Raw genomic sequence first — 24,870 nt, 5'->3', positions numbered from 1 at the left:
CTCTGGAAGGACAGCAAATGCTCTTGAGGCTTATGCTATCTCTCTAACCCCATGTGTTGTATATATGTTTTAGGGCAAGAAAAAAATAGGGAGGAAGAAAATAAACAGGACACAGGTAAGTGCATGAACCTTCTGATAACTTTAGTTAATGTAGTTCTGTTTATCTATACAGTTTTCATCCCTTTAAGGAAGTTCTTTTTTTTTTTTCTCGTTTTCCGAGATAGGGTTTCTCTGTATTGTTTTGGACCGTGTCCTGGAACTCACTCGGTAGACCAGGCTGGTCTCGAACTCACAGAGATCCGCCTGCCTCTGCCTCCCGAGTGCTGGGATTAAAGGTGTGCGCCACCAACGCCCGGCTAGGAAGTTCTTTACATTTTCATGCCTTCCATACTTGTTGGCATTGTAAACTCTCTTACAGCTTCAGTCAGCCAAACCCAGGTACTTTCTGCTTTCACAGATATATTCTTTGGGTGGTGCCTTCACAGCCTGTTAAAACTGTAACCGCACTGCCTCGACCATTCCGTGGTTTGCTCTCTTCTCAACAACCAAGTTCAAATAAGAACTCACGTAGTCTTTTTTTACTAGCTTGGCCCTCTGTACTTACACATCTCCTCTTTCCAGTTGGAAATGAGACAGGCCCACCTGAGATCGTCCAATTCTGTTTCTAGGAGGAATCTGGTTGCCTCAGTTACTAAACTTCTAACTAGGTTAGCTCCTACTCACTTCATGCAGCCTACTCCTTGAGAATTCTTCTAATGAACAATTAACTAGCATTGAAAGGGTAGTCATTAGTGAAATAGTCCTCAATTCTTAAGCTGCTATGAAAAGATGCTAATGAGAATTCAGCTTCTAGGTTAGGGATCATCCAGCTTTCCAGATAGCAACCGAATTAATAAATGTTTTGTCTTTGAGGGACACACGTACTCTTTCTAAGCCATCCCCTATTATGCTTGAATACAGACACAAACAATTACGCCAACAAACAGATTAGGCTGTGTCTGATATAAATGTGCTTGTGACCACTGACATTTGCATTTCATATAAACTTCACAAGCTACAAAACGTCTTTAAGTTTTAGTGGAAGAGCTGGAGTTGGCTCAGCAGATGACTCACTTGCTGATCTCCCAGAGGACATGAGTGCAGTTCCTAGAACCACATCCAGTGGCTCCCACCTGTCTGTAATCCAGCCCCTGGGTACCTGGACCCTCTTCTGGCCTTCACAGGTACTTGCACACACGTGACAACATGGCATATAGTCACACATACACTAAATAAATTTCAGTGCAAAAGCATTCTTCTTTTTTAAAAGCTAAATTCCCAAAGCAGCTAACAATACCACATGATGGGAAACAATGATCTAATTGTAGGAACTGATCTTTTTCAATGTTTCGTTCTTTTCAAGATTTACTTTTGGTGGGTATGGTGATACACACCTTTAATATCAACACTTGAGAGGCAGAGGCAGGTGAATTTCTGTGAGTTTGAGGCCAGCCTGGTCTACATAGTGAGTTCCAGGATAGCCACAGCTACATAGTAGAGACCCTCTCTCTCAAAATAACAGAACAAAACAACAGCAACAAAAAAAATTTTTTTTTGGTTTTTCGAGACAGGGTTTCTCTGTGGCTTTGGAGGCTGTCCTGGAACTCGCTCTGTAGACCAGGCTGGCCTCGAACTCACAGAGATCCACCTGCCTCTGCCTCCCGAGTGCTGGGATTAAAGGCGTGCGCCACCAACGCCCGGCCAAAAATAAAAATTTTAATGTATTTCCCTGCATATATGTATATACCCTGTATGTGTGTCTGGTACCGAAAGAGGCCAGAAGAGGGCGCTAGTCCTCGGGAGCTGGAGCCACGGGTGCTTGTGAGCCTCCATAAGGGTGCTGGGAACTGAACTTAGGTTCTCTGACAGAACAGAAAGTTCTCTTAACCAACCCTTTAGCACTGATTTTTTAAAATAATCTATTTACTTTTATTTTATCTGCAATGGTGTTTTAACTGCATGTATGTCTGTGAGGGTGTCAGATCCCCTAGAATTGGAGTTACAGACAGTTGTGAGCAGCTATGTGGGTGCTGGGAACTGAACCTGGGTCTTCTAGAAGAGGAGCCAGTGCCCTTAATTACTGAGCCATCTCTCCAACCCCTGATTGACTTTACTTTTAACTATGTATATGTGTGTGCCTGGGAAGGGGACACTATACGTGTGTGCAGGTGCTGGTGGAGGCCAGAAGAGGGCGTTGAATTGCCTGCAGCTGCTGTTAATTGAGAGCCACTCTGCTGTGGACACTGGGAGCCAAACTCTGGTCCTCTACAAGAGCAGTCCATGCTCTTAACTCCCAGCCATCTCTCTACCCCAGTAAAACCATTCTTACCTATATTTGGCTTACCAATCAATCCCTGACATAGATGGTTCATATAATAATATAAATACACCTAAGTGTGCTATAATAGTAAGTCATATAATGATAAATAGTAATAGGTCGAAGAAGAAAGACATTAGTTAGAACCGAAAAAAAGTCAAAAGTTTACTGGGAAAGGTGAAATTGAAGCTGAGCCTTAAAGAAAGGAAAGAATATAGATGAATAGAAGAAGGAAATCAGGGTAATAACAAAAATGCCATTAGGGTAGATACGCAAAAGATACATAGAAGGGTTTTGATTCTCAGAGGAATTTTTTAACTTACTCCCTACATAAATAGCAATGCTATGGCTGAGAAAATTGCTCAGTGGCTAAAGGTATTTGTCACATAACATGCCACAAAAAATACTTGCCACGTACTTATGTCAGGCTTATGACATCACACAAGCCTAAAACCTACGTAAAGGTGGAAGGAGAGAAATGACCCCACAGGTTTTCCTCTGACCTCCACATGTGTGTCATGGCATGAGTTCCTCCCGTCACATACATAACAATAGTAAATGGAATAAATAAACAAATAGCATTTCTAGATTACTTTTTACAAAGGGAACAGAATTGGGTTTACAAGAAAAGCACTAATAGCTAGAAGGTCATGATAGGCCCTGTTGTGCAAAGTATAAGAGCCTAGATGACAGTAAGGAGAAGAAAGAACAGCATCAAGAAACAGACGAGAGGGTGTTGGAGAGGTGACTCAGAGTTAAGAGCATTGGCTGCCCTTTCAAAAGTCTTGAGTTCAGTTCCCAGCAACCATATGATGACCTACAACCATCAATATTGAGATCTGGTGCCCTTGTCTGTATACTTAATAAATAAATCTTAAAAAAAAGAAACCATTAAAACAAACAAACAACAGGTCAAGAATGAGTACATGCCTGTAGTTCCAGCAATGGAGAGGAGGAAGACATCCTTTCTCAAAAAACAAAAATCCTCATGCAATATTAGACTTTATGGTCTAATAGGAAAGATACAAGAAGGCATATTTTTATAAGTGCTGTGGAAGAAGTCTAGGGAAATGTGGGGTCCCATAAAAGTAATAAAAGTAATTGAAATTGCTGGGCGTGGTGGTTCAGGCACTGGCCTTTGACCCCTGCATTTAGGAGGCACAGGTAGGCAAATCTCTTAAGAGTTCAAGGTCAGACAGGGCTACATAGTAAGACCTTGTTTCCAAACAATTAAAGGGGGGGGATTTAACTTGAGAAAGCACCAGAAATGTCTCACTATTAAGAATAAGCAAATCGCCTGGCATTGGTGGCGCACGCCTTTAATCCCAGCACTTGGGAGGCAGAGGCAGGTGGATCTCTGTGAGTTCGAGGCCAGCTTGATCTACAGAGCGAGTTCCAGGACAACCTCCAAAGCAATACAGAGAGACCCTGTCTCGAAAAACAAAAAACAAACAAACATGTTTGTTCTTTGAGGTTGGGGCTTTCTTTGTAGCCCCAGGTGTCCAGGAACTCAGACCAAGCAGGCATACCATTCATAGAAATCCACCTGCCTCTGCCTCCCAAGTGCTGGCAAGAATAGCAAAAAAAATTTTTTAAGTTAAAAGTCAAGTGTTGGGCTGGAGAGATGGCTCAGAGGTTAAGAGCACTGACTGCTCTTCCAAAGGTCCTGAGTTCAATTCCCAGAAACCACATCGTGGCTCACAGCTATCTATAATGAGATCTGGTGTCCTCTTCTGGTGTGCAGACAGACTTGGAGGCAGGATGTTGTATTCATAATAAATAAATAAATAAATCTTAAAAAAAAAAGTCAAGCGTTGTGCTGGGCGTTGGTGGCACACACCTTTAATACCAGAACTCGGAAGGCAGAGCTAGTTCCAGGACAGCTTCCAAAAACGATACAGAGAACCCTGTCTTGAAAAACCAAAAAAAAAAAAAAAAAGTCAAGTGTTGCATTGCATGCCTTTAATCCCTGTCTTGGGAAGCTGAGGACTGCAGAGCCTCAGACCAATCAAGTTCAAGACTAACTTGGTCTACATATCAATCTCCAGACAGACAAGGATACATAGTGAGACCCTGTCTCAAAAACAAGCAAACAAACAAATAACAAGATTCTGTGGAACTAGTCATAGATTTTGGAGATGCTAAAATGAGGATAAATAAATAAAGCGTATCAAGGTACTTTGCAAACGGTTATGTTAAGCTGTTCGATATTCTCGCTTCTTACCAGTCCCTTGTGAGTAGATGAATCGTTAGAGGGGAACATGGAGGATGAGGAGGCATGGTTGACACTGAGCCCAAGTAGAGAATGCTCACAGTTTCTCCGAGTCTTGGGAAAGGAGGAAGAAAACAGAGCTGTTAGATTATAGGGAGGTGTGGCTCAGTGGCAGGGTGCTTCTCTGATAGTTTAGTCCCCAGCACTGGGGGACAATGAAGAAAGATTAATACCATAGAGGTTAGAGAACAAAAGTGTCACAGAAGGGAACGTGGCTATCAGAGGCTTAAAAGCAGTAGGGATATAGATGGAGAAAATCAGAAGAGAAAGCCCACTGAATTCAAGAGACTGCTAGAGATCACTGGTGAATTGGGGAAAAAAAGATTAAAATCAGATTATACGACTCAGATGAAAGAAGCCCTTCCTGTTCAGGGTGTTTGTGCCAGTACCTGGGAGGTCAAACAGCGCAGGCCCAGACTGGAAAGTTGGCTCGAGGGACACCTGAGTAAGGTCAGCCAATACCAAATGCAAACACAAAGGTAGGAACAGCGTGTAGCAACAGTTCAGAAGTCAGAGAGGAGTCGGGAATCAACATGAGAGAGTAATAGGCGTCTGGCCAGAGAGGCGGAACAAGAAAGCATAATCAGATCTGAAAGACAGCAGCTAAAAGGAAAACAGGAATGCTTCCAGACGACATGTTGGGATGGCATTGTAGCAAAGTGCCCCACACAGACAAGATATCCATTAAACGTTTGTTGAGAGAATGGGTGCATTCCCTCAGTACTTCCAGAATGAATGAATGAATGAATAACAGACAATTGCACAAATAATTCCACATGGAAAGAGTGTAAGTTTAAAATGAGACTATGTTTTATTTTATATGTATCAGCGCTTTTTCCTTCATCTGTATACATTTACCATATGTGTTCCCTGGTACCTACATCAGGCAGCTCACAACTGCCTGTAACTGGAACTCCAGGGGATGTGATACCTTTCTGTCCTCCTACACATGCTCTCACACACACATGCAATAAATAATAGTTATTTTTCAAGAAAATGTTTTTTAAAGCTCTATTTTAAAAAGCAGTTCCTGCCAGGCAGTGGTGGTCCAAGTCTTTAATCCCAGCACTCGGGAAGCAGAGGCAGGTGGATCTCTATGAATTAAAGGCCAGCCTGGTCTACAGAACTGAGTTCCAGGACAACCAAGGCTACACAGAGAAGCCCTGTCTCACAGAGGAAAAAAAAGCAGTTCTTTTATCCAGCAACTTGCAATTGATTGATAGTCACAAGCCTACCATTGCTCTTCAGACAGAGCTGTGACAAATTTGTGTGCAGATATAACATGGGCTCCTAAAGGTGATCTGCTATACTCAAGGCTGAAGGGCTAGGAGGACTGAAAGTGGCAGGGGTGGGGAGGGGCGGGGTATGTGAGGTGATTCCATCCACATGAAACAACAAGGCTGGATGTCAGAGGGAAGTGAGCACAGTCTGTTCAGGGCACTGTAAATGTTTAAGTATATCTGGAGCCAAGTGTGATGTACAAGGTCAGGGCAGGGACGTGGGGACAGAATAGAAGTGGCCAAAGTAGGAGCCAGATCACGAAGGACTTCGTGTTACATGCTAAAGAGATTGGATTTTCCCCCCTCTGAAGGTGATGGAAATCAAAGGAAGAATTTTAAGCAGGGAAGAGACATGATCAAATTTGCATTTTAGAAATAGCAACCATGGAGGATGGGTTAGGAGAGGACGCTGAGAGCAGGGAGAATAATTTAATAGGCTACTGCAGTGGTCAGTGAAAAATGATGAGAGCCTGAACTCAGCTAAGAGCAGTGGGCATTCAGAGGTCAGGGCACAGCAATGGCAAACTGTGACATCTGGTCAGTTTTAGGGAGAGAAACGAGGCCAGGTGACTCCGGGTTCCACCTTAGCATCTAGGAGAGGGCGGGAATGGAAGGGCAAAAAAGGAAGAGGGGGGGGATACTTATAGACGCCTCCCATGTTTTAAGCACTGTGTAAAGAATTTCACTTCACACATTACTTTATTCTTAACAGTAAAGTAGTTCCCCAACCCCAGGTAAAAGGAATAAGAATTCAGAAAGCTTACCATTCAGTCTCAGCCAGCACAGGTGTCTTTTCAGATCCTGGCCTGAAGTAGGTGGGTAGGGAGAGGGTGGACACATCATTTAACTGAAAGCTGACCTTTGAAGGATTCCAATGACCCATGCAGAAGATTCCACTCTTGATTTGCTCCACAGAAGAGTTCCTAAGGCTGGAGACGCTCAGAAAAGTAGGCTCAGAGAAGTTTGTTTCCAAGGCAGCCTGATCTCAAAGAAGTACAAGATTTCCTATGTGTGGTGCTACATGTCTATAATTAAGCACACAGGAGGCAGAGGCAGGAGGATAGGGAGTCCAGTGCCAGTGTCAGCAACCAATTCCAACCCAGCTGAAGCTGCATGAGACCCTGTCCCGAGTAACAGCAGTGGCAACAACAACAGAAGTACAAGGTAGACTAAGAACAAGGCTCAGTATAATTCCTAGACCCCAGTGAATGAACGGCCCCAGGATCAAACATTTTTCCTCTATCCGACCTCTCCATAAGCATCCTGTGCTGTTTTTGTCAGTGTTCTATTGCTGTAAAGAAACACCATACCAGCCGGGCATTGGTGGCGCATGCCTTTAATCCCAGCATGAGGGAAGCAGAGGCAGGCAGATCTCTGTGAGTTTGAGAACAGTCTGGTCTACAGATCTAGTTCCAGGACAGCCTCCAAAACAAAACAGAGAAACTCTGTCTCGAAAAGCCAAAAAGAAAAAAGAAAAGAAAAGAAAGAAAAGAAACACCATGCCACAGCAACTCCTATAAAGGAAAGCATTTAATTGGGGCTGACTTACAGTCTCAGAGGTTTAGTGTTGGGAATAATATTTTTGTACACTGTGTGAAGATATGTCTGACCTTCCTCACCTGCCTAAGGCAACTTCTGATTGACTTAATAAAGAGCTGAATGGCCAATAACTAGGCAGGAGAGGATAGGCAGGACTTCCAGGCAGAGAAGAACTCTAGAAAAAATTCTAAAGCAGATACCAGGCAGTGGTGGTGCATAGCTTTGATACCAGCACTCAGGAGGCAGAGGCAGGTGGATCTCAGTGAGTTTGAGATCAGCCTGTTTTACAAAGTGAGTTCCAGGACAGCCAGGACTATTACACAGAGAAACTCTGTCTCAAAAAAACAAAGAAAAGAAAAGAAAAAGAAAAAGAATTTAAGGCAGGAGATTTGCCAGCCAGACACAGAAGAAGTTGGATGTGTGGTACTGAGGAGAGGTTATGAACCACAGTGAAAGAACATAGATTAACATAACAAGCTAATTCAAGTGTTAATGGCTGGTTGGGAACAAGCCTAAGTTAAGAACAAGCTTTCATAGGTAATTAGAAGTCTCCATGTTATTATTTGGGAGCTGGCAGTCCAAAGAATGACCAGCTACAGTTTAGTTCATTATCAACATATTGGAAAGCATGGTGGCATGCAGGCAGACATATTACTGGAGAAGTAGATGAGAGTTCTACATCCGGATCTGAAGACAGCAGGAAGACAGAGATACTGAGTCTGGCTTGAGCTTTTGAAATTCCAAAGCCCACCCCCCTCCCCAGTATCACACTTCCTCCAACAAAGTCATACCTACTTCAACAAGGTCATACCTCCTAGCCCATCTCAAGTAGTGCCATCCCTAATGACCACTCACCTAAATATATGAGTCTATGGGGGCCATTCCTGTTCAAATAACCACAGGTGCCAACCTAGAAGTCTTCTTTTCCAATTCTACAGTGGGTTCAGGATGACAAGATTTGCTTCTCAGGGTCCATTGAACAGGGCTTTAAATGTGTTAAGCAATAAAAGGCCAAAACCACTAATTCAGCTAGTAAGAGCTAAAGAGCTAGAGTCAGAACGTGAACTTAAGTTCTTAGGGTTTTGTTGCAGAATATCTGGCTAACTATGCAAAGATGTGTTGCATTCGTTTAGTTATGTAAAGATGTGTTGCTGTTTCACCTAGCCTGTCTAAGGCACCTGATTGGTCAAAAGCAAGGGAGGAGGTATAGGTGGGACTTGTGGGCAAGGAGAGTAAGTAAGAGGAGGAATTTAGACTCAAAGAAGAAAGAAAAGGAGATGACAGGGAGATAGCAGGGGTCAGACAGAAGCAGGAAAGAAGAATATACAGAATTAAATAAATGTAAAAAGGTCAAGGCAAAACATAGATGAATAGACACATGTTAAATTGAGTTAAAAGAGATAGTGGGACACGCCTAAGCTAAGGCTGAGCATTTATAATTAATAATAAGTCTCTGTATCTTTATCTGGGAGCTGGTTGGCAGCACAATGAAAATTCCAACTACAGGGTTGGTTTGGTTTTGTTGCTGTTGTTTGGGGCAGGGTCTCACTGTGTAGCCCTGGACGTCCTGGGACTCACTCTGTAGACCAGGCTGGCCTTGAGCTCACAGAGATCCACCTGCCTCTGCCTTCCGAGTGCTGGGACTCCTGACTGAGAGTGTATGCTAGGCTCTTTAGGGATTTTATTGCTGCGATGAAAAAAAGAAATCGAGGAGAAAAGGGTTTTGCTTCAGCTTACACTTTACAGACTATCATTGGGGGAAGCCAGGGTGGGTGTGAGGTGACCAGTTGCTGGAGTTTCTGCCTTGCCTTCCCTGAAATGATGAATTGTAACCTGGAATTGTGAGTTAAACAAATCTTTTCCTCCCCTATGCTGCTTTCTTTTTGCCCGGGTATCTTATCACAGCAACAGAAAGAAGTAGAACGGCTCCATAATTAAATTGCTTTGTAATAGGACCTCTCTCTTTCATTCCTCCTCCTCACGGTGTCTACCCACAGAACAGGCACTCGATAGAATGTTGCTGAAATGCATTATCACTGTAAAAGAGGATCAGGGACCAATTGGAGGGCATTAGTCCTTCTCCACCGTCGGTACCACCATCCCCCAATCAGCCATGCCAGACACCCACAGTCATCATTAGCTTCTCTTCCCATTTTTCAATCCAGTGATTTCACTCCTATGTATTTTGACACACCCTTTTCTGAAATGTCTTACCACTATTCTAGAGTAGGCTTAACCATCTGTGTTATGGTAATAGCTTGCTGATCTCTGCTTCCAGGTCTCCATTCACACATTTGCCTGTCAGCCAGCTGCCAAAGTGAGCTATCCAGAATACAGATCTGGCCATATCTTTCCCAGCTCACTCTAATTTTTCTTATATTGGCTTATTTGTGTTTATGCATGTTTACCGCAGGGCATGAGTAGGAGTTGGAGGACAACTAGCAGAAGTTGGTTCCCTCCTTCTGTCTTCAAAGTCCCTGGGATTAAGCTCTGGTCATCAGGCTTGGTCGAAAGCACTGTTAATATGGAGTCATCTCTCCAGTCTCAAGCTTACCACCTGAAGTTCTCTGAAAAACCAGCTGTGATGCTATACTCCTGTAACCCCTGCACTGGGGAGGCTGAGGGAGCAAGAATTTCAGCCTGGGCTGCACAGCAAGAGCCAAGGGCTGCATTGCAAAAGAATAAATAATTAAAGCTTCCCAATGGATTCAACTGCTTTGTCTGACACACGAGATGTCCCCAGTCTGGCCCTGCCAAATCTCAGCTTCATATCACTTCTCTCTAGCCCCTTGTCCCTTCTCACTCCCAGCAAAGTCCAATGTGACAGCAAGAAGCCTGTTCATGGCTCCACCATATCTGCCTTTGTGTTTCTGGCTTCTTCTTGAACACCTCAGTTACACTTTCTGCTTGGATTTGTTTTTATTCTCTCCTAGCTAATTCTTCATTGTCTTTTAAAGAAAATCAATTCAGTTGCCACACATCCAAGAAGGAGATGGAAAACAGCATTAGTCTGTCAAACCAGAATTAAGGGCCTCTCTTTTGACCACATAATCCTCTGAATTAAGCATCATCATGGGTCTGAATATGTTTCTTTATATCTGTTAAAAGGGCTGTCTCCCTAATATGTTTAAACCTCACGAATACAAGAGTGTCTTACTCATCTTTTTGTCATATATCTAACACATGGTAGGGTCTTAGTATTTGCTATTGTTGGGGTTTTGTTTGGTTGGTTCTTTGGTTTTTCAACACAGGGTTTCTCTGTATAACAGCACTGACTCTCCTGGAACTCACTCTGTAGACCAGACTGGCCTTAGACTCACAGAGACCTTCCTGCCTCTGATGTTATAAATAAATATCAGCGTGACAACAGCAAAATTGAGCCAAGCATGAGAATCCTGATTGCCAGGTCCCATGTGAGCACAAGTCACAATCCACAAGCTCAGCTCTAGGACAAGAGTTCCCAAATCAATTTCAACTGCCTCTAATTTATTAGGGGTCTCTCGTGTGTGTGTGTGTGTGTGTGTGTGTGTGTGTGTGGTGTGGTGTGTGTGTGTGTGTGTGGTGTGGTGTGTGTGTGTGTGTGTGGTGTGTGCGTGGTGTGTGTGTGTGTGTGTGTGTGTGTGTGGGCACATGTGGAGACCAGAGGACCATCTTGGGATGGGTATGGTTCATTTCTCAGGTGCCATCCATTTTGTTGTGAGGGCTTTTGTTGTTGTTGTTACATCCCTTTATTTGGGAAGGGGTACACATATGCCACTGAGCAATTATAGAGGTCAGAGGACAACTTGCAGGGGCCAATTCTCTCCTTCCGCCATGTGGATTCTGGGCATCAAAGAGATCATCAGGCTTGGCAGCAAGTGCGTTTACTCACTGAGTCATTACCCCAGCCCCACCTTGTTTTTTGAGACAATGTCTCACTGGTCTGGAATTTGCCGACTAGGCTAGGCTTGCCCCAGGGATCTGCCTGTCTCTGCCTCCTTGGCATTGGGATTACAAGTGTGTCCCACTGTAATGAGTGTTTCTCTGTCCCGCCAGCTCCGAAAGAATGACACAAAGACTAATCATTAATTATGAAAGATCAGCCTACAGCTTAGGCTTCTTCCTAACTAATTTGCACAACTTAAGTTAACCCATTTTCATGAGTCTATGTTCTGCCACGTGACTCGTGGTTCTTACCTCTCCTCCTGCACATCCTGCTTGATCTGTATTTCCTGGCATCTCTGCCTCTCTTTTTCCCAGAGTTCTCTCTGTCCAGAAATCCTGCCTAGCTATTGGCCATTTAGCTTTTTTTTTTTTTAACCAATCACAGTGAAACATCTTCACACAGTGTAAAGTAATAGTCCACAACATCCCACTGTGCCTTTTAAAAGAAGTGTGAGTACAGGGCTGGTGAGATGACTCATCACTTAACAGGACTGGCTGCTTTTCCAGAGGACCCGAGTTTAATTTCCAGCAACCACATGGCATCTTGACATTGTCTGTGTAACTCCAGTTCCAAGAGATCTGGCACCCTCACATAGACATGCACGTAGGCAGAAACACCAATGCATACAAACAGAAGATAAATCTTTAAATGAAGTGGGTTCCAGGGTTTAACCCAGGTCCTATGCTCATCAGTAAGTACTTCCCTGCCTGAGCCTTTCTCTGCTCTATCACCTAGAGGTCGCTTGTATTTATACCTCAGTCGTCCCAAGTGAGGAAGTGGGATCTCTTCTGGCTTTATGCCTAAGTGCTTAGTCTTCTGAAGTCGTTTTTAAACAAGTTTCTGGGGCTGAGAGAAGGCTCAGAGGGTAAGAGCACTTATGCTCTTACAGAGGATTCAGGTTCGATTCCTAGTACGGAAGGAACACGGTAGCTCACAATTGCCTGTATCTCCAGTCCAGGAAGATCAGACACTGTCCTACAGCCTCTGTGGTACTAGGTGTACACGTTAAAAGGGAAAAAAATCAGTAATTTTTAAAAAAAGAACGAGCCAGGCAATTGATAGTACATGCCTTTAATCTTAGCACTGGAGAGGCAGAGACAGGTGGATTTCTGTGAGTTCAAGGCCAGCTTGGTCTACGGAGTGAGTTCCTGGACAGCCAGGGCTATACCCAGAGGGAGAAACCTTGTCTGGAAAAATAAAACAAGAAGAGAAAAAGAAAGAAACAAAATCCTTTGGGAGCCTGCTATAGTTGTTGACAGCTGTCTTTTTATTACTGATATACTCCATGTGAAAAAAACTTGCCCTCTCTCTCTCTTTAGCTCTCCTAAGTTTCCCCGGGGCCCACATTAAAGAGGGAACTGCAGATTTGGCCTAATGCTCACCAACAGAGAAAAGCTCCTTGATAAGTGAGAGCTTTTAATGAGTTGTTAGGTCCCCACCTGCCACAGCCCCTCCCCATCTGCCACCAGCCAACAGTTGGGGCACACTAGAGAAACCTCCCACCCCAGGCCTTTGCCCTGGGTCCACAGTCTGTATCCTACTTACACACAGCACGGAGAGTGCCTGGCGGCCACATGCAAGAGGCTTAGAAACAAGTCCCTTGTTTTCTAGGGACCAAGGACAATCCCTAATTCCTGCAGTTCCTGAGACCACAAGGAAAGCAGGGTCATCGTGGAGGCTTGGAGACAGGCATCTCATACCAGATTTTGTGACCTGCGTGTGTCATACTGCCTAAGAGAAACAGGTAGGTAATCTGTTGGAAGCCAGAGACTGAAAACAACAGTTTTGCTTTTCGTGTAGACAGTGCTGTGAATTAGATGGAGGGTAGTGTGGGAAGGGGTTCCATAGAAGAAGAGAGTTTAGCGTGGTCCAGAGCTGACCATTGACTCCCTCCCACATTCAGGAGACCATGACAGCTACGCTAACACTCGAAACCAAGGCCAGTGGAGAGGAATATGGACCGAGGAACTGTGTGGTGTGTGGAGACCGAGCCACGGGCTACCATTTCCATGCCCTGACTTGTGAGGGCTGCAAAGGCTTCTTCAGGTGAATGCTTCTCCCCAGCAGAAACAACCCCCACACTCCTTCAGCCCGCCTTGAAACACTGGCACATCTCCAAGCTTTATCCGGCTATGATACTCCCACAGTTAAGCTAAACCATCCCGTGTCTACCACATTCAATCTTGGTGGGTATCACACAGTGACAATAAAAGAGCAGGCCAACCGTTTGCCCTGGAGGCACAGCCTATTAGTTAAGAGCACTTGCTTAGTACACTCTACCTGCAAAGCACCAAGTTAGTACTACACAATGAAGGCTCCTGAGTGACGTTGTGTCCCCATAAAAATGCTCTAGCTATCTCTGAAGACCTCTGGGCACAACTCAGATTAGCCTACTGTTAAGCCATATCTCTTCAGCCTCCTCTTATACCCACCTACCTATCCACTGCCGTCTCAAATCCTACAGAGTCTTTCTCTATCTCACAGACGAACTGTCAGCAAAACCATTAGTCCCATCTGTCCATTTTCTGGAAGCTGTGAGATCAGCAGAGCCCAGAGACGCCACTGCCCAGCCTGCAGGTTGCAGAAGTGCCTAAACGCTGGCATGAGGAAAGACAGTGAGTTGACCCCTTACGGCCCCAGGAATCCATTGAGTATGCTTCCTTGCTGTTTTGTAAACCTAATAGCTCATGTTCCACATAGCGGGCAGAGTAAGCTTTTTGACACTGATCAGATTATGCTGCTATTTCCAAAACTTCAAGTCTCTCTTTTTAAAAATATGTTTTATGCTGGGCGTTGATGGCACACACCTTTAATACCAGCACTCGGGAGGCAGAGGCAGGTGGATCTCTGTGAGTTGAAGGCCAGCCTGGTCTACAGAGAGAGTTCCAGGACAGCCTCCAAAATAATACAGGGAAACCCTGTCTCGAAAAACCAAAAAAAAAAAATTCATTTTTAAAGTATGTCTATTCACCATGTGTTGCCTGGTGTCCAGAGGCTAGAAGAGCATGTTGGATCCCCTGGAATTGGAGTTAGAGGTGGCTTATAAGCTGCCATGTGGGTGCTGGGAATTGAGCCCAGGGTCTCTGTAAGATCAACCAGTGCTTGATCGGAACCATTTCTCCAGTCTCTCCTCCCTCCAATCTCTTTTAAGGTACATGATTTCACACACATCCCACTTCAGACTTTGTCTCTTAAGCCCCTTCAATGCATCCCAGCCACATTGGCTCAATTGACCTTAGCAAGCATATTCCTCCCCAGCCATTCCGTCCTTTTTCTTCTTCCCCATTTGCCATTCCCTCCACCTGAAAAGCCCTCCCCTACATATTCACATGGCTTGCCTTTTCCCTTCCATCTCTGGAGTACATCGTACCTGTCATCTCCTGGCTGCTTCTTAGCTATGCGTTGCTGCTTTCTCTGTGCCAGGTAACTGTGCTATGCCCCCAACAGATAATGAAACTGGCCTCCCACGCCCTAAGTCAGTCAGCTAAGAAGCAGAGTCACACTTCAACATCAGCCTGTCTGCCTCTCCAACTCTTGCTTTTTCCTGTCACACTACTTTTCTTTTCTTTTTTTGGTTTTTCAAGACAGGGTTTCTCTGTGTAGCTTTGGAACCTGTCCTGGAACTCCCTGTGTAGACCAGGCTGGTCTCAAACTTACAGAGACTCACTTGCCTCTGCCTCCCAAGCGATGGGATTAAAAGCATGCACCACCATCGCCTGACTCACACTACTTTTCAACAGGACACTGTAGAAGCCAAATGACATTGATTTGAGTTCCACCCGTATCACTTATTTTATGACTGTGGAAGTGTTACTGGAGTCTGCGTTTCTGAAAAATATGAAGCCTGCCCTGTCCAAGTCAGAATTGACTGTATCTCGTGAAATCTAGCCATAGAACCTTTGAAATTACAATGCTATGCAAATATAAAATGATGTTTTCAATATTAAGACCCTTCTTCAATGTTCCCAAGGACATCTTACGCCCTTCCCACTGTACTCTGCGCCCTTCCCTTCTTTCCCATGGTGCATTGTTTCATGGGCTGTGTATCACGGATGGGCATGAGGTTGGTAGAGGAGTGCCGGGATCTCAGGCTACCTGGAGACACTAGTTGAGTGACGTCCAAGGAAGCCTCAGAAACTTCCCTTTCTTCCTCAGTCTTTCCTCATACGAGGAGACGGAGTAGCCCCGACTCGAGGAGTGGCAGAAAGGTGCTCTCCGCTGCTCTCACGGCTCTCTCTTGTCTAACAGTGATACTGTCAGCAGAAGCCCTGTCGTTGCGGCGAGCCAGGCAGGCACAGCGGCGGGCACAAAAAGCTTCCGTGCAGATGACTCAGGAGCGGAAGGAGCTGGTCCAGACCCTCATAGGGGCCCACACCCGCCACATGGGCCCCATGTTTGACCAGTTTGTGAAGCTCAGGGTGAGAACTTAGAGGATTTGGTTTGGGTGCCTGAGGAGGTGGCCTGAGGGAGAGGGCTACGTGCCATGCTCTGACAGGGCAGGTCTCCAGAATCCCAGAGTGGGCAGGTACCCCAGCCAAAACCCCCTCTAAGGTTGATGAGGACAACCAAGGCTGAGGCCTGTCACTCACACTCTGAACCCACTCTACAGCCTCCAGCTTCCCTGTTCACCCATCACCGGCCCTCCTCCCCGCTGGTCCCCTGAGGCCTGTACTCACACTCTGAACCCACTCTACAGCCTCCAGCTTACCTGTTCACCCATCACCGGCCCTCCTCCCCGCTGGTCCCCCCCGCGTTACCACTGCTCACACACTTTGCAGATGTCAACACTTTCATGGTGCAGCAGATTATCAAGTTCACCAAGGAACTGCCCCTTTTTCGGTGAGTATCGCATGGTCTTTCGGGAAGTAAATGCTTCATAAATCATGCCAGCTTCTGGTAAAAGTCACTTATCCCTTAGCCTTTCCGAGCACTAGTGTGTCATTTAGGCGTTTCGACGCGCAGAGTTAAGTCTAAGGTGCTCTTGTTTTCTGCCCCCGCACAGGTCCCTACCCGTGGAGGACCAGATCTCCCTTCTCAAGGGAGCAGCTGTGGAAATATTGCATATCTCACTCAACACTACTTTCTGTCTTCAAACACAGAATTTCTTCTGTGGGCCACTTTGCTACAAAATGGAAGACGCAGCCCACGGTGAGATGGTAGACCAGCAAAGGGTATGTATCCTTGTGGTATAAGGCATGGAGCAATGGCCAGGAGGCTCCCAAACCTCCCGTCTCTCACAGCAGGGTTCCGGTACGAATATGTGGAGTTGATCTTTCGCTTCCATGGGACACTGAAGCGACTGCAGCTCCAAGAGCCTGAGTATGTGCTCATGACTGCCATGGCCCTCTTCTCTCCTGGTGAGAATCATCCAAAAGCCAAAGAGCGCTGACCCTGCCACCTCTACCGAAACCCTCAGCCCCTTTAATCTACCCCTGACCGTCCAGCTTCCCAGCCCATAGAGTGGGTCTATACCAGTCTCAGCCCCGTACAATGTGAGACTCCTCACCGGTGTCCCCTGCCACCTCGTCCTTCTTGGTTTCTATCTCAGACAGGCCTGGAATCACCCAGAGAGAAGAGATTGACCAGCTGCAAGAGGAGATGGCACTGATTTTGAACAACTACATTATGGAACAGCAGCCAAGGCCCCAGAGTCGGTAGGTAGGAGGCTGGGTGCTCAGAGGCTGCATGGGAAGGAAGGGATGGGAGAACACTGGAATCTGGATGAATGCAGTTTACTGTTGTTTCCTTTGGGAAACCAAGTACTTAGGAATCTAGACCTTCCCTGTCACACACAGTTCCAGTATCTGAATTGCTCACAATGCTGTTCCATTTCACTTTTCCAAGTTCTTTGTTTGTTTGTTTTATTCAGTAGAGATGCAAAGTAGTAGCTCATAGCCTGTGTGTGATAGTATTCCTGAGATCAGTGATATCACCTCACCTCTCCAACTTTTCTAAACTAAAGCAAAATTTTCAGTCTTGTTCATTTTTCTTTTTGGCCCTCTTCCTCTCCCTTGGATCAATTCCTCGAATTTTTCAGTTCCATTTGAAGTCATGGTCATATTCACAGCTTTATGGACAAAGCCTGTCCCTAGTCCAACAGTCCAGGCCCTGAAGTTCATGACACTTTTGTTCTGCTCATCCCTTGATAAATCAGTTTCCTAAGAGTGGGATTTCATACATAGAAAAACACACCCACATTCTAGAGCTCCATCTAGAAGGTTCCACCTCCAGGTTCTATACAGTTGAAGTTGTGGCCAAGTCTAGCACTTCCTTTACACTTGACCTCTAAGCCCTGGGTTCAGGAAAAACTAGCCACAAAGAAGGAAGACAGTGTTGATAGTGGCCCTCTTAGGGATCTCTGAAATTTCAAAATATAGTATGTACCATCCACAGCATGATTTTCTAATGTTCAGACTTAACCTCCTTAAGGGACAGTTCAAGGGAAGGGAGCCTCAGGACAAGACTCCCAAATGCCTTATTTCCCTCTTCTTTCCCTGGTAACCCTACTACTCCCTCCAAAGGTTTCTGTACGCAAAGCTGATGGGCCTGCTGGCTGAGCTCCGGAGCATAAACAATGCATACTCATATGAAATACGGCGCATCCAGGGACTGTCCGCTATGATGCCACTACTTGGGGAAATCTGCAGCTGAGGCTCAGGCTTGCCTCCTTCCCCAGGGCCCCTGGGATTCATTGGACTGGAAAGGGGAAATTGCTGAGCTAAAAGGAGCTCAGTGACAGCAAAAAAACACTGGACAGTAACTGTCTCTTCGTGTGGTCATCGGTGGGGCGTGGAGAGAGCAGTGGGAAGAGAGTAGGGATTTGGGGTGACCATAAGGACAAAGCTGTTCTCTGGAAACACAGAAGATGGGAAAGGAGGAGGCCTCGGGGCTAGAAGGTCAAGTTCCTTCTGGGAATGGGCGGGGCCCATTCTTTGGTCTTTCTATGGCCAAAGGTTTATCTTTAACACTACTTTCCCAACCTTGGAAGGCTGCGGGATGAAAAACTGGGAGAAACGGGATAGGGAGCAGATCCCATGCAGATTTTCCTGCTCTGAAGAAGAAGAAGCTAACACCTTCATGAAATAAAAATAATAAAGAAGAAAGTAAGAAGGTGGGAGGAGCCAGACACATCTCCTTCAGTCCAGAGCCATAGGGCTTGTGGAAAATTACAGTGGGGGTGATGGCAGAATCAGGAACCTCAAACCACTGCCTCATTGGAAAGTGACTGTGTGGCAAGCCCTAGCTCTGAGGAGGACATGGTCCTGTCCCCCCACTCTGCCCATGGAACCCAGAAGTCATCAGCAAGGTAGGCTCTGGAGAGGGACCTTAGGTAGTCTCTGGCCCTAGGGCACCTGACTCAAAGGTTCCAGCTGCTGTGGAAGCTGTCTCTGGGACAACTTCAGCCCACAGTGACGCTGAAGCCACAATGGAATCTGTTGCGCCAGTGATTGAGGAAGGCTCCCAGGGCTAGAGTGACAGGCAGGGGAGGCATCTTCTTCTCCAACACAGCACCTACACACCAGTTACTGTCCACCAAGCCTGCCAGGGAAAGGAGTACCAGTCAGGCTATTTAGTAGGACTTGGGGTAAGGAGTCATCGGAAGTAAGGTAGAGCCTCCCTCCCTGCACATCCTCAAATCCCTCACCACTTCCAAATGTCACAACAACCCTCACCTCTAAACACCATATTGGCCTGGGGCAGAGTCAGGTGGTAACCAAAGGAGAAGGTTGTATCTTGTAGCCTTGTATTGGCCTCAAACTCCACTCCAACTTGAACCTGAGGAGCAGGGACAAAAATGAGAGGGGGAGCCGTTACCATGAATGCCAGAAGAATCCTGGCAGAGTATCAGCAAGCTGAACACGTGTGAAAATGTATACCAAAGTGATGGTAGGAAGAATAACGGGCCAGGAGCCTGGGGAGACCTGAGGGGCAGGAGTTTCTGGAAGACTTACTAGGAGAGTGGATCAGCTCAGTAATCTTACCTGTTCATTTGCCCTGTGGTAATAACTTGCATGGGCCCCACCTGACCCAACATTCAACGTGGCTACCCAGTGTAGAGCTGGGGGGAGCACAGAGGGAAAAGACAGTTACTGTAGTAGATACCAGCGAGGAACCCCAGAAAAACCCGGAGTCACCCCCCACGTGACACCATACCTGAGTACTTCCCAGCCAGAGTCAAGATGGCCCCCTCTTCTCCAGGTCGACGATGATAAACGAGCTCTCCTCCCAGCACCAGCCGATGAGTGACACTCTGCAGGAAGTGGGCAACCATGATCACTGCGGGGGAGTGAGGGGACAAGAGTCAGATTCACATCGGTCGTTCCCACTCCAACCTGCCCAGAAAGTTCCTTTTCTAATCCCCAAACTGCCCTGAAGATGAAACAGCATGATTGGCCTTTTCTTTTTCTCTTTTTTTTTTTTTTTTTTGCAAATGGATAGGAAGAACTCTGTCCCAGTTCCCCACCTGATTCCCCAATCAGGTCAGGGTTTCCCAGGGTCAGAGTGGCTGTGTAGTCATCTCCCCGATATTCGCCGTCAAACTGCCATGTCAGGAACTTGGCCTGCTGTGTCTGGTGAGGAGAGTAAGAAAGAAAACACCCTTCCCTCTTTTTATGTTCAATATTGCCTCTGCTCCTCCCCCTGGGTCCCCCAAGGCAGGGTACCCATGGAAGAGAGAGGGAAGCGCCTCGGTGGGTGGAGGCAGGAACTGTGGGTCACCTGGAAGATAGCCTTAGCTCGCAGTCGCTCTGCCAGCAGAAGCAAGACCTGGGCGTTGAGACTGCCGCTGCTGTCCATATCTCCCACCACAGTGGGGAACACCTGTGTAGAGTGTAGACAGGAAGGCTGAGATGGGTAGGTGTATTCACCGAAACGTGAACACGAAGGGATTTCAGGAACATCCCACAGCGCCCCCTCGTGGACGTCCCAGACAAACTCTGGCATCTTTGCGCAGGACTCTCTCTACCCTCTCCCATTCAGAAGAGGCACAGAGGACAGAGTCTCTGAATGACCTTTCTGACAACATACACATTTCCTCCTTCTCAAGACCCACGTCCATGCAGGGCTCTAGGGAGTTGACGAAAGTGTGGTGGAGCCCTCACCTCGGTGGGGCTGAGCTGCCAGTCCCCTGCATAGGCGGCATGGAGGTGATAGCCGGGCAAGCCCAGGGCACTCATGTGCACAGTATGAGCCACCTGAGGAAAGAGGAGACGGTAGAGGACATAACGTTCCACTTCAATTCCTTACCCCACCCTGGATCTTTTCCTCACCAGGGGTGCTTTTAAAAGACTCAAGTATCCCAACATGTGCAGAGGGTCACTGGATTCTAAGCAACAAGTCCCACAGGCAAAGTCCCACACAGTCTGGCTAAGGCTGGAGTAAAGGGTGTGAGGAAGAGGATCGGGGGACAGGCAGGGAGGGGCCAGAGACGTGGGAGCACCTGGAAATGGCTGCTCAGAACCTTGTTGACAACCAGCTTCACGCCCTCCATCTGAGCTGGAAATACATCTGGAAGAGGTGAGGGGAAGGGAGGATAAGTACAGACAAGGACCCCAATCAAGGAGGTAGACTTCCCGTTCAGTCCCAAAGGAGAGCAATGAAGGAAATGACCTCCTTTCAAATCCTGCAACAAATCGCTCTGCTTTGGGCATCTGATCCTTCTAGACTGCTGGATGCTCCAGCTGGATCTCTCCTTTCTGGTCCCATCACTGGACATCAGCATCCAAGGCCCTTCCCTCCTCTACCCTCCAAGCTGAGAAACCCCAATGCCAATCCTCACCTTTACACAGTCGGTGCAGCTCGTCGAAGCTCCCGGGGTTGGGCAGAGGTTCCTCTCGACGAGGGCTCCGGCGGGGTAAAGTCCCCATCGGTGCCAGGCCCAGGGTGTTCCCCATTTTAGTCCAGAGGACAGGGAGAGTTCGGGGTTAGCCTGGGGAAACAATCTATTGCTCCCTCTATCCCCCACGGGCTCCACCCCCCATCATCAGGCTCCCCAGTTTCAGAAACTTCCATATGGTTCGATGCTAGACCTGCAACAAGGAACAGCAGGGGGAGAGGACCGATGGAAAAATTGAATTCAGGCACACTCCCGCCCCATCGTTGCTCCCTCACCCCCACCTGTCACCCCTGTCCGCTCTGCCATTATCACCACCACCACAGGCTTCAGCTAGCTCCCTTAGTTTCTCTGTTCTTCATTCCCACGTCCCAGGGCTCTGCCCGCAATGGAACACTAGCCCTTACCATCTCAAACCATTCTGTCGCCCCTTTCCCCCAGGCACACCCCGGTCATCTTGATGGGGGCAGCCATCTTGAGTAAGGGCAGAACTATAACTTCAACCTGCATTCCAAGCATGGCTATAAGGCGCCATCTTGGAAATGGGCAAAGGAAGTGCTCAAAGACCCAACCCACCCAATGATGAAAAAAGGTGCTTCAGTTTCCCAGTGACCAATGACAGGGAAGAAGACAGAAGAGTGGCAGGCCTGACGGCCCCAGAACTTCAGTCCGGTGCTGCAGTGGCGAGTGGGAGTTTGTGGGTGGCACTTCAGACTTAAGTCGAAGGCCACATTACTAAGATCGCCCAGCCTCTTCAAGGTCGAGATAAACTTGTGAGAGCACTCAGGACACTAGAGGGAGCCTTTTGTCGCTTGGACCACTGGAGCTCCTAAAACCGGACGTGAGAAAAGCGAAACTGCAGTTCGAGTTTGGAGATGTATTTTATGAAGAGACGCTTAGGGATAGTGAACACACTAGTTCACGTATCTCTCCACCTTCCTGAAATCCTCTGGGGAATACCCACAGCCCTCCACCGTACACCCCCCATGGACTGTTGCTCACAAACACAGCTCTCCCCTAGAAAACAGAACCCTACCACCACTACCTCCGTCCTCTGGAGTTCTACACGCCTGGCTTTCTTGTTAGAATAGGAATGGCTGTGCGCTTGTGGGAGGGGAGCGGGTTATGGGCAGAACTAACTCCTGAAGCAGCTGCCGTCTCTAGTTAGTCCTTCCTTGCAGAACTAATTCGTGAAATCCAGGAAGGCGACTACAGACTGTACTTAGACTCTTTTCCCGGGGCCAGGGGCAGGAGGTAGTGTGACACCAGAGCTGCTTCCCAAGAGAACGGGAACTTGGCAAGATTTCTTGGTCATTGTTTGCGCCCTCCCTCACTGGCTCCCGCACTTCCATCCCTGTATCTCTCAGTAGTGTTCCAGGGCACACAGGGTAAGCTTTGGGGTTCAAAGGGTGAAAGGTAGGCATGTTTTCGGGATCTGCTTAGCTAATTCTTGTCTAGGGAATGTGCCTGTGTCCTCCCACACAGTTAGAGCTGGGCCAAGGGCCGGGACCTAACTGATAAGGTGGTCAAATGACCAGGTACCTTTGACCTTTATCTGGATGGAGCCCTCCTGACTATCACAGTTGGGAGCAGGAGGGCAGAGGCTATTTTTCTGAATTTGTTTTTTTTGGGGGAGTATACTCATCAGTGAGAACCCAGGAGTGTTATTCTGCATGCCCATGCCCCTCTTGCTATCTCATTACACATTAACTCAAAAAAGGACAGAGTCAGCTGTACCTGCTCTGACTTGTTTTCCCCTAAGCCCCATTCCCTGCCACCTCCTACTTCTTTTTCCTTTTCTTTTCTTTCTTTCTTTTTTTTTTTTCTTTTTCTTTTTTGGACTGGGTCTCTCTATGCAGCCATGGAACTCACTATATAGATCAGGCTGGTCTCGAACTCACAGAGATCTGTCTGCCTCTGCCTCCCCAGTGCTGTGATTAAAGGCGTGCACCACCATGCCTAGCTTCTTCCTTCAGTTCTCAAATAACTCTTTGTCAATCAAGTTCCTTTGAAGGGATGAAGGGTGGGGAATGAAGTCTATCCACACTGAGGTAAAGATAACAAGGGCTAAGAGCTTCACGTCAGAGCTCTCCAGAGAAATAACTTAGAATTCTGAGTCCCTGATGCACATGACCCATCAACTTCAGCCCTCGACCCCAAAAGAATAGATCATAAGCGGGTCCTGGTCTTCACTAGAGTGTATACCCCTGCCTCCCTCCTAACACCAAGAGTCCTGTTGGCTTGTTCTCTCGTCCATCTCTGCAGCTTGTTTACTCCAGCACGATCTCTGCCCCCCCCCCCCCCGACTTGCCGTTTTCTGTGTCACCTGACAGGGGTGGGAAAGCGGATGTATATATAGTCCCTGTCTCCTGTCAGGCCCAGAGTACACGCCAAGGACAGCCACGCTGAACAGGTACGACGAGGGAGCAAGAGATGCGAGCAACAAGCCAAGAGGATGGGGCCTCACGGTGGAAAGGGAAAGAGTTGGGTTAGAGTGGGCATTCAGGTGGGGATCCCTGGAAGGAGCTAAAGCCCCTTGACTTCAGTGTCCTTTCCCACCAGCAGCATTCACTGCTCCTGGGCCACGTCCCCACTCCTGTCACCATGAAGCTGCTTGCAATGGTTGCACTGCTCGTCACCATCTGTAGCCTAGAAGGTGAGTTCATGATACAGAGAAAGGAAGCCAAAGGAAAGAAGGTGTGGGGGGGGAGGGGAGGCTTGGCTCCCCAACTTTCTTATGTTTGTATAGCTGAGTGTGCCAACCACAACTCAAGAGGAAGATCATTCCCTTTCTAAAGTCTAAAAAAAAACCAGCAGAACACCAATTTGGGGAAGAGGCTGAAAGCTGAGGTGGATCTTGCGGGATCTGAGGGGTGCCCTGGATTCATTGCTGGGAATCCAGATGAAAAGATGGTTGCTTATGTGTTTGTGTAGGGGCTTTGGTTCGGAGACAGGCGGAGGAGCCAGCTCTGCAGAGCCTGGTCAGTCAGTATTTTCAGACCGTGACTGATTATAGCAAGGACTTGATGGAGAAGGCCAAGACCTCGGAGATTCATACCCAAGCTAGGTAAGTCTCTGGGAGAGGCGGGCTCCAGGGGTTCCAGGACTCCAGAGATAGGAAGTTAGGAGTTCTCACGGAATCTTAACTCAGGGGCTAGGGTTCTGGAGGATGAGGCTTATGTTGGGAAGAAAAATTCCTCCCTCACCCCCATAGATCCAGTGTATTCTTCAGGCAGATGGGGGCACCAGGAAGTGGACCTTGAACTCCAGTCTCTAGTGTCTGCTCTTCTGCTCAATGGAAGGTCTACCGCTCCTCTTACAGACTTTGATATCCCAGGGCACATCACTTGAGAACCTGGGTCAGTCTGCTCTGACCTTCACCACCAACAAAGACCCTGTGGGTGAGTAGGGTCCTTCACACTAACCTCTGGTCCTTCCCCTCCCCAGGGCTTACTTTGATAAGACCCAAGAGAAGCTGACACCCTGGGTCAAGCAAGCTGGAACTGAGCTGATGAATCTCTTCAGCAGCCTTATGAACCGTGAGAAGGCTGCTGTTGCTACTAAGTGAGGCGTCAAACACGGTCTTCCCATCCCAGCTGCCACACTGCCCAGAGCCCCTCGCCTGTATTCTGCCTGTTTTCTGCAATAAACGAGGAAGGAGTCAAA

At 47.2% G+C, this 24,870-nt stretch overlaps 3 protein-coding genes across 11 annotated transcripts; 2 read left to right on the top strand and 1 right to left on the bottom strand.

The window, feature by feature from the left end:
• Window positions 1-96: 96 nt before the first annotated feature.
• Nr1i3 (nuclear receptor subfamily 1 group I member 3) lies at window positions 97-18,132 on the top strand. Of its 5 annotated transcripts, XM_040737199.1 has the most exons (10): window positions 97-115; window positions 12,984-13,116; window positions 13,276-13,418; window positions 13,857-13,987; window positions 15,621-15,790; window positions 16,069-16,211; window positions 16,375-16,520; window positions 16,613-16,729; window positions 16,921-17,026; window positions 17,894-18,132. In XM_040737199.1, exons 3-10 carry the CDS (start codon window positions 13,282-13,284, stop codon window positions 18,021-18,023), a joined length of 1,080 nt encoding a protein of 359 aa, XP_040593133.1. In that variant the 5' UTR covers window positions 97-115; window positions 12,984-13,116; window positions 13,276-13,281; the 3' UTR covers window positions 18,024-18,132. The 5 variants fall into 5 exon arrangements, with proteins under 5 accessions (XP_040593133.1, XP_021079579.1, XP_040593134.1 ...); XM_021223920.2 differs by lacking the exon at window positions 97-115 and having other exon boundaries at window positions 12,599-13,116; window positions 16,925-17,026; window positions 17,894-18,032; XM_005087779.4 differs by lacking the exon at window positions 97-115 and having other exon boundaries at window positions 12,611-13,116; window positions 16,616-16,729.
• Window positions 17,089-21,761, bottom strand: Tomm40l (translocase of outer mitochondrial membrane 40 like). The gene is made up of 10 exons (XM_005087776.4): window positions 21,612-21,761; window positions 21,151-21,400; window positions 20,812-20,879; window positions 20,474-20,566; window positions 20,091-20,192; window positions 19,837-19,942; window positions 19,527-19,649; window positions 19,355-19,431; window positions 19,046-19,148; window positions 17,089-18,911 (listed from the first exon to the last, which is right to left on the bottom strand). Exons 2-10 carry the CDS (start codon window positions 21,263-21,265, stop codon window positions 18,772-18,774), a joined length of 927 nt encoding a protein of 308 aa, XP_005087833.1. The 5' UTR covers window positions 21,266-21,400; window positions 21,612-21,761; the 3' UTR covers window positions 17,089-18,771.
• A 175-nt stretch (window positions 21,762-21,936) lies between these two features.
• Window positions 21,937-24,870, top strand: Apoa2 (apolipoprotein A2). Of its 5 annotated transcripts, none has more exons than XM_040737201.1 (5): window positions 21,937-22,592; window positions 23,581-23,617; window positions 23,770-23,860; window positions 24,139-24,271; window positions 24,652-24,870. In XM_040737201.1, exons 3-5 carry the CDS (start codon window positions 23,809-23,811, stop codon window positions 24,770-24,772), a joined length of 306 nt encoding a protein of 101 aa, XP_040593135.1. In that variant the 5' UTR covers window positions 21,937-22,592; window positions 23,581-23,617; window positions 23,770-23,808; the 3' UTR covers window positions 24,773-24,870. The 5 variants fall into 5 exon arrangements, with proteins under 5 accessions (XP_040593135.1, XP_040593138.1, XP_040593136.1 ...); XM_040737204.1 differs by having other exon boundaries at window positions 23,767-23,860; XM_040737202.1 differs by having other exon boundaries at window positions 23,538-23,617; window positions 23,767-23,860.

The sequence above is a fragment of the Mesocricetus auratus genome, unplaced genomic scaffold, assembly GCF_017639785.1.
Source record: "Mesocricetus auratus isolate SY011 unplaced genomic scaffold, BCM_Maur_2.0 Super-Scaffold_100676, whole genome shotgun sequence".
Taxonomy (NCBI): domain Eukaryota; kingdom Metazoa; phylum Chordata; class Mammalia; order Rodentia; family Cricetidae; genus Mesocricetus; species Mesocricetus auratus.
The sequence above is the reverse complement of the archived record's forward strand: the minus strand, read 5'-3'. Positions and strand labels throughout refer to the sequence as shown.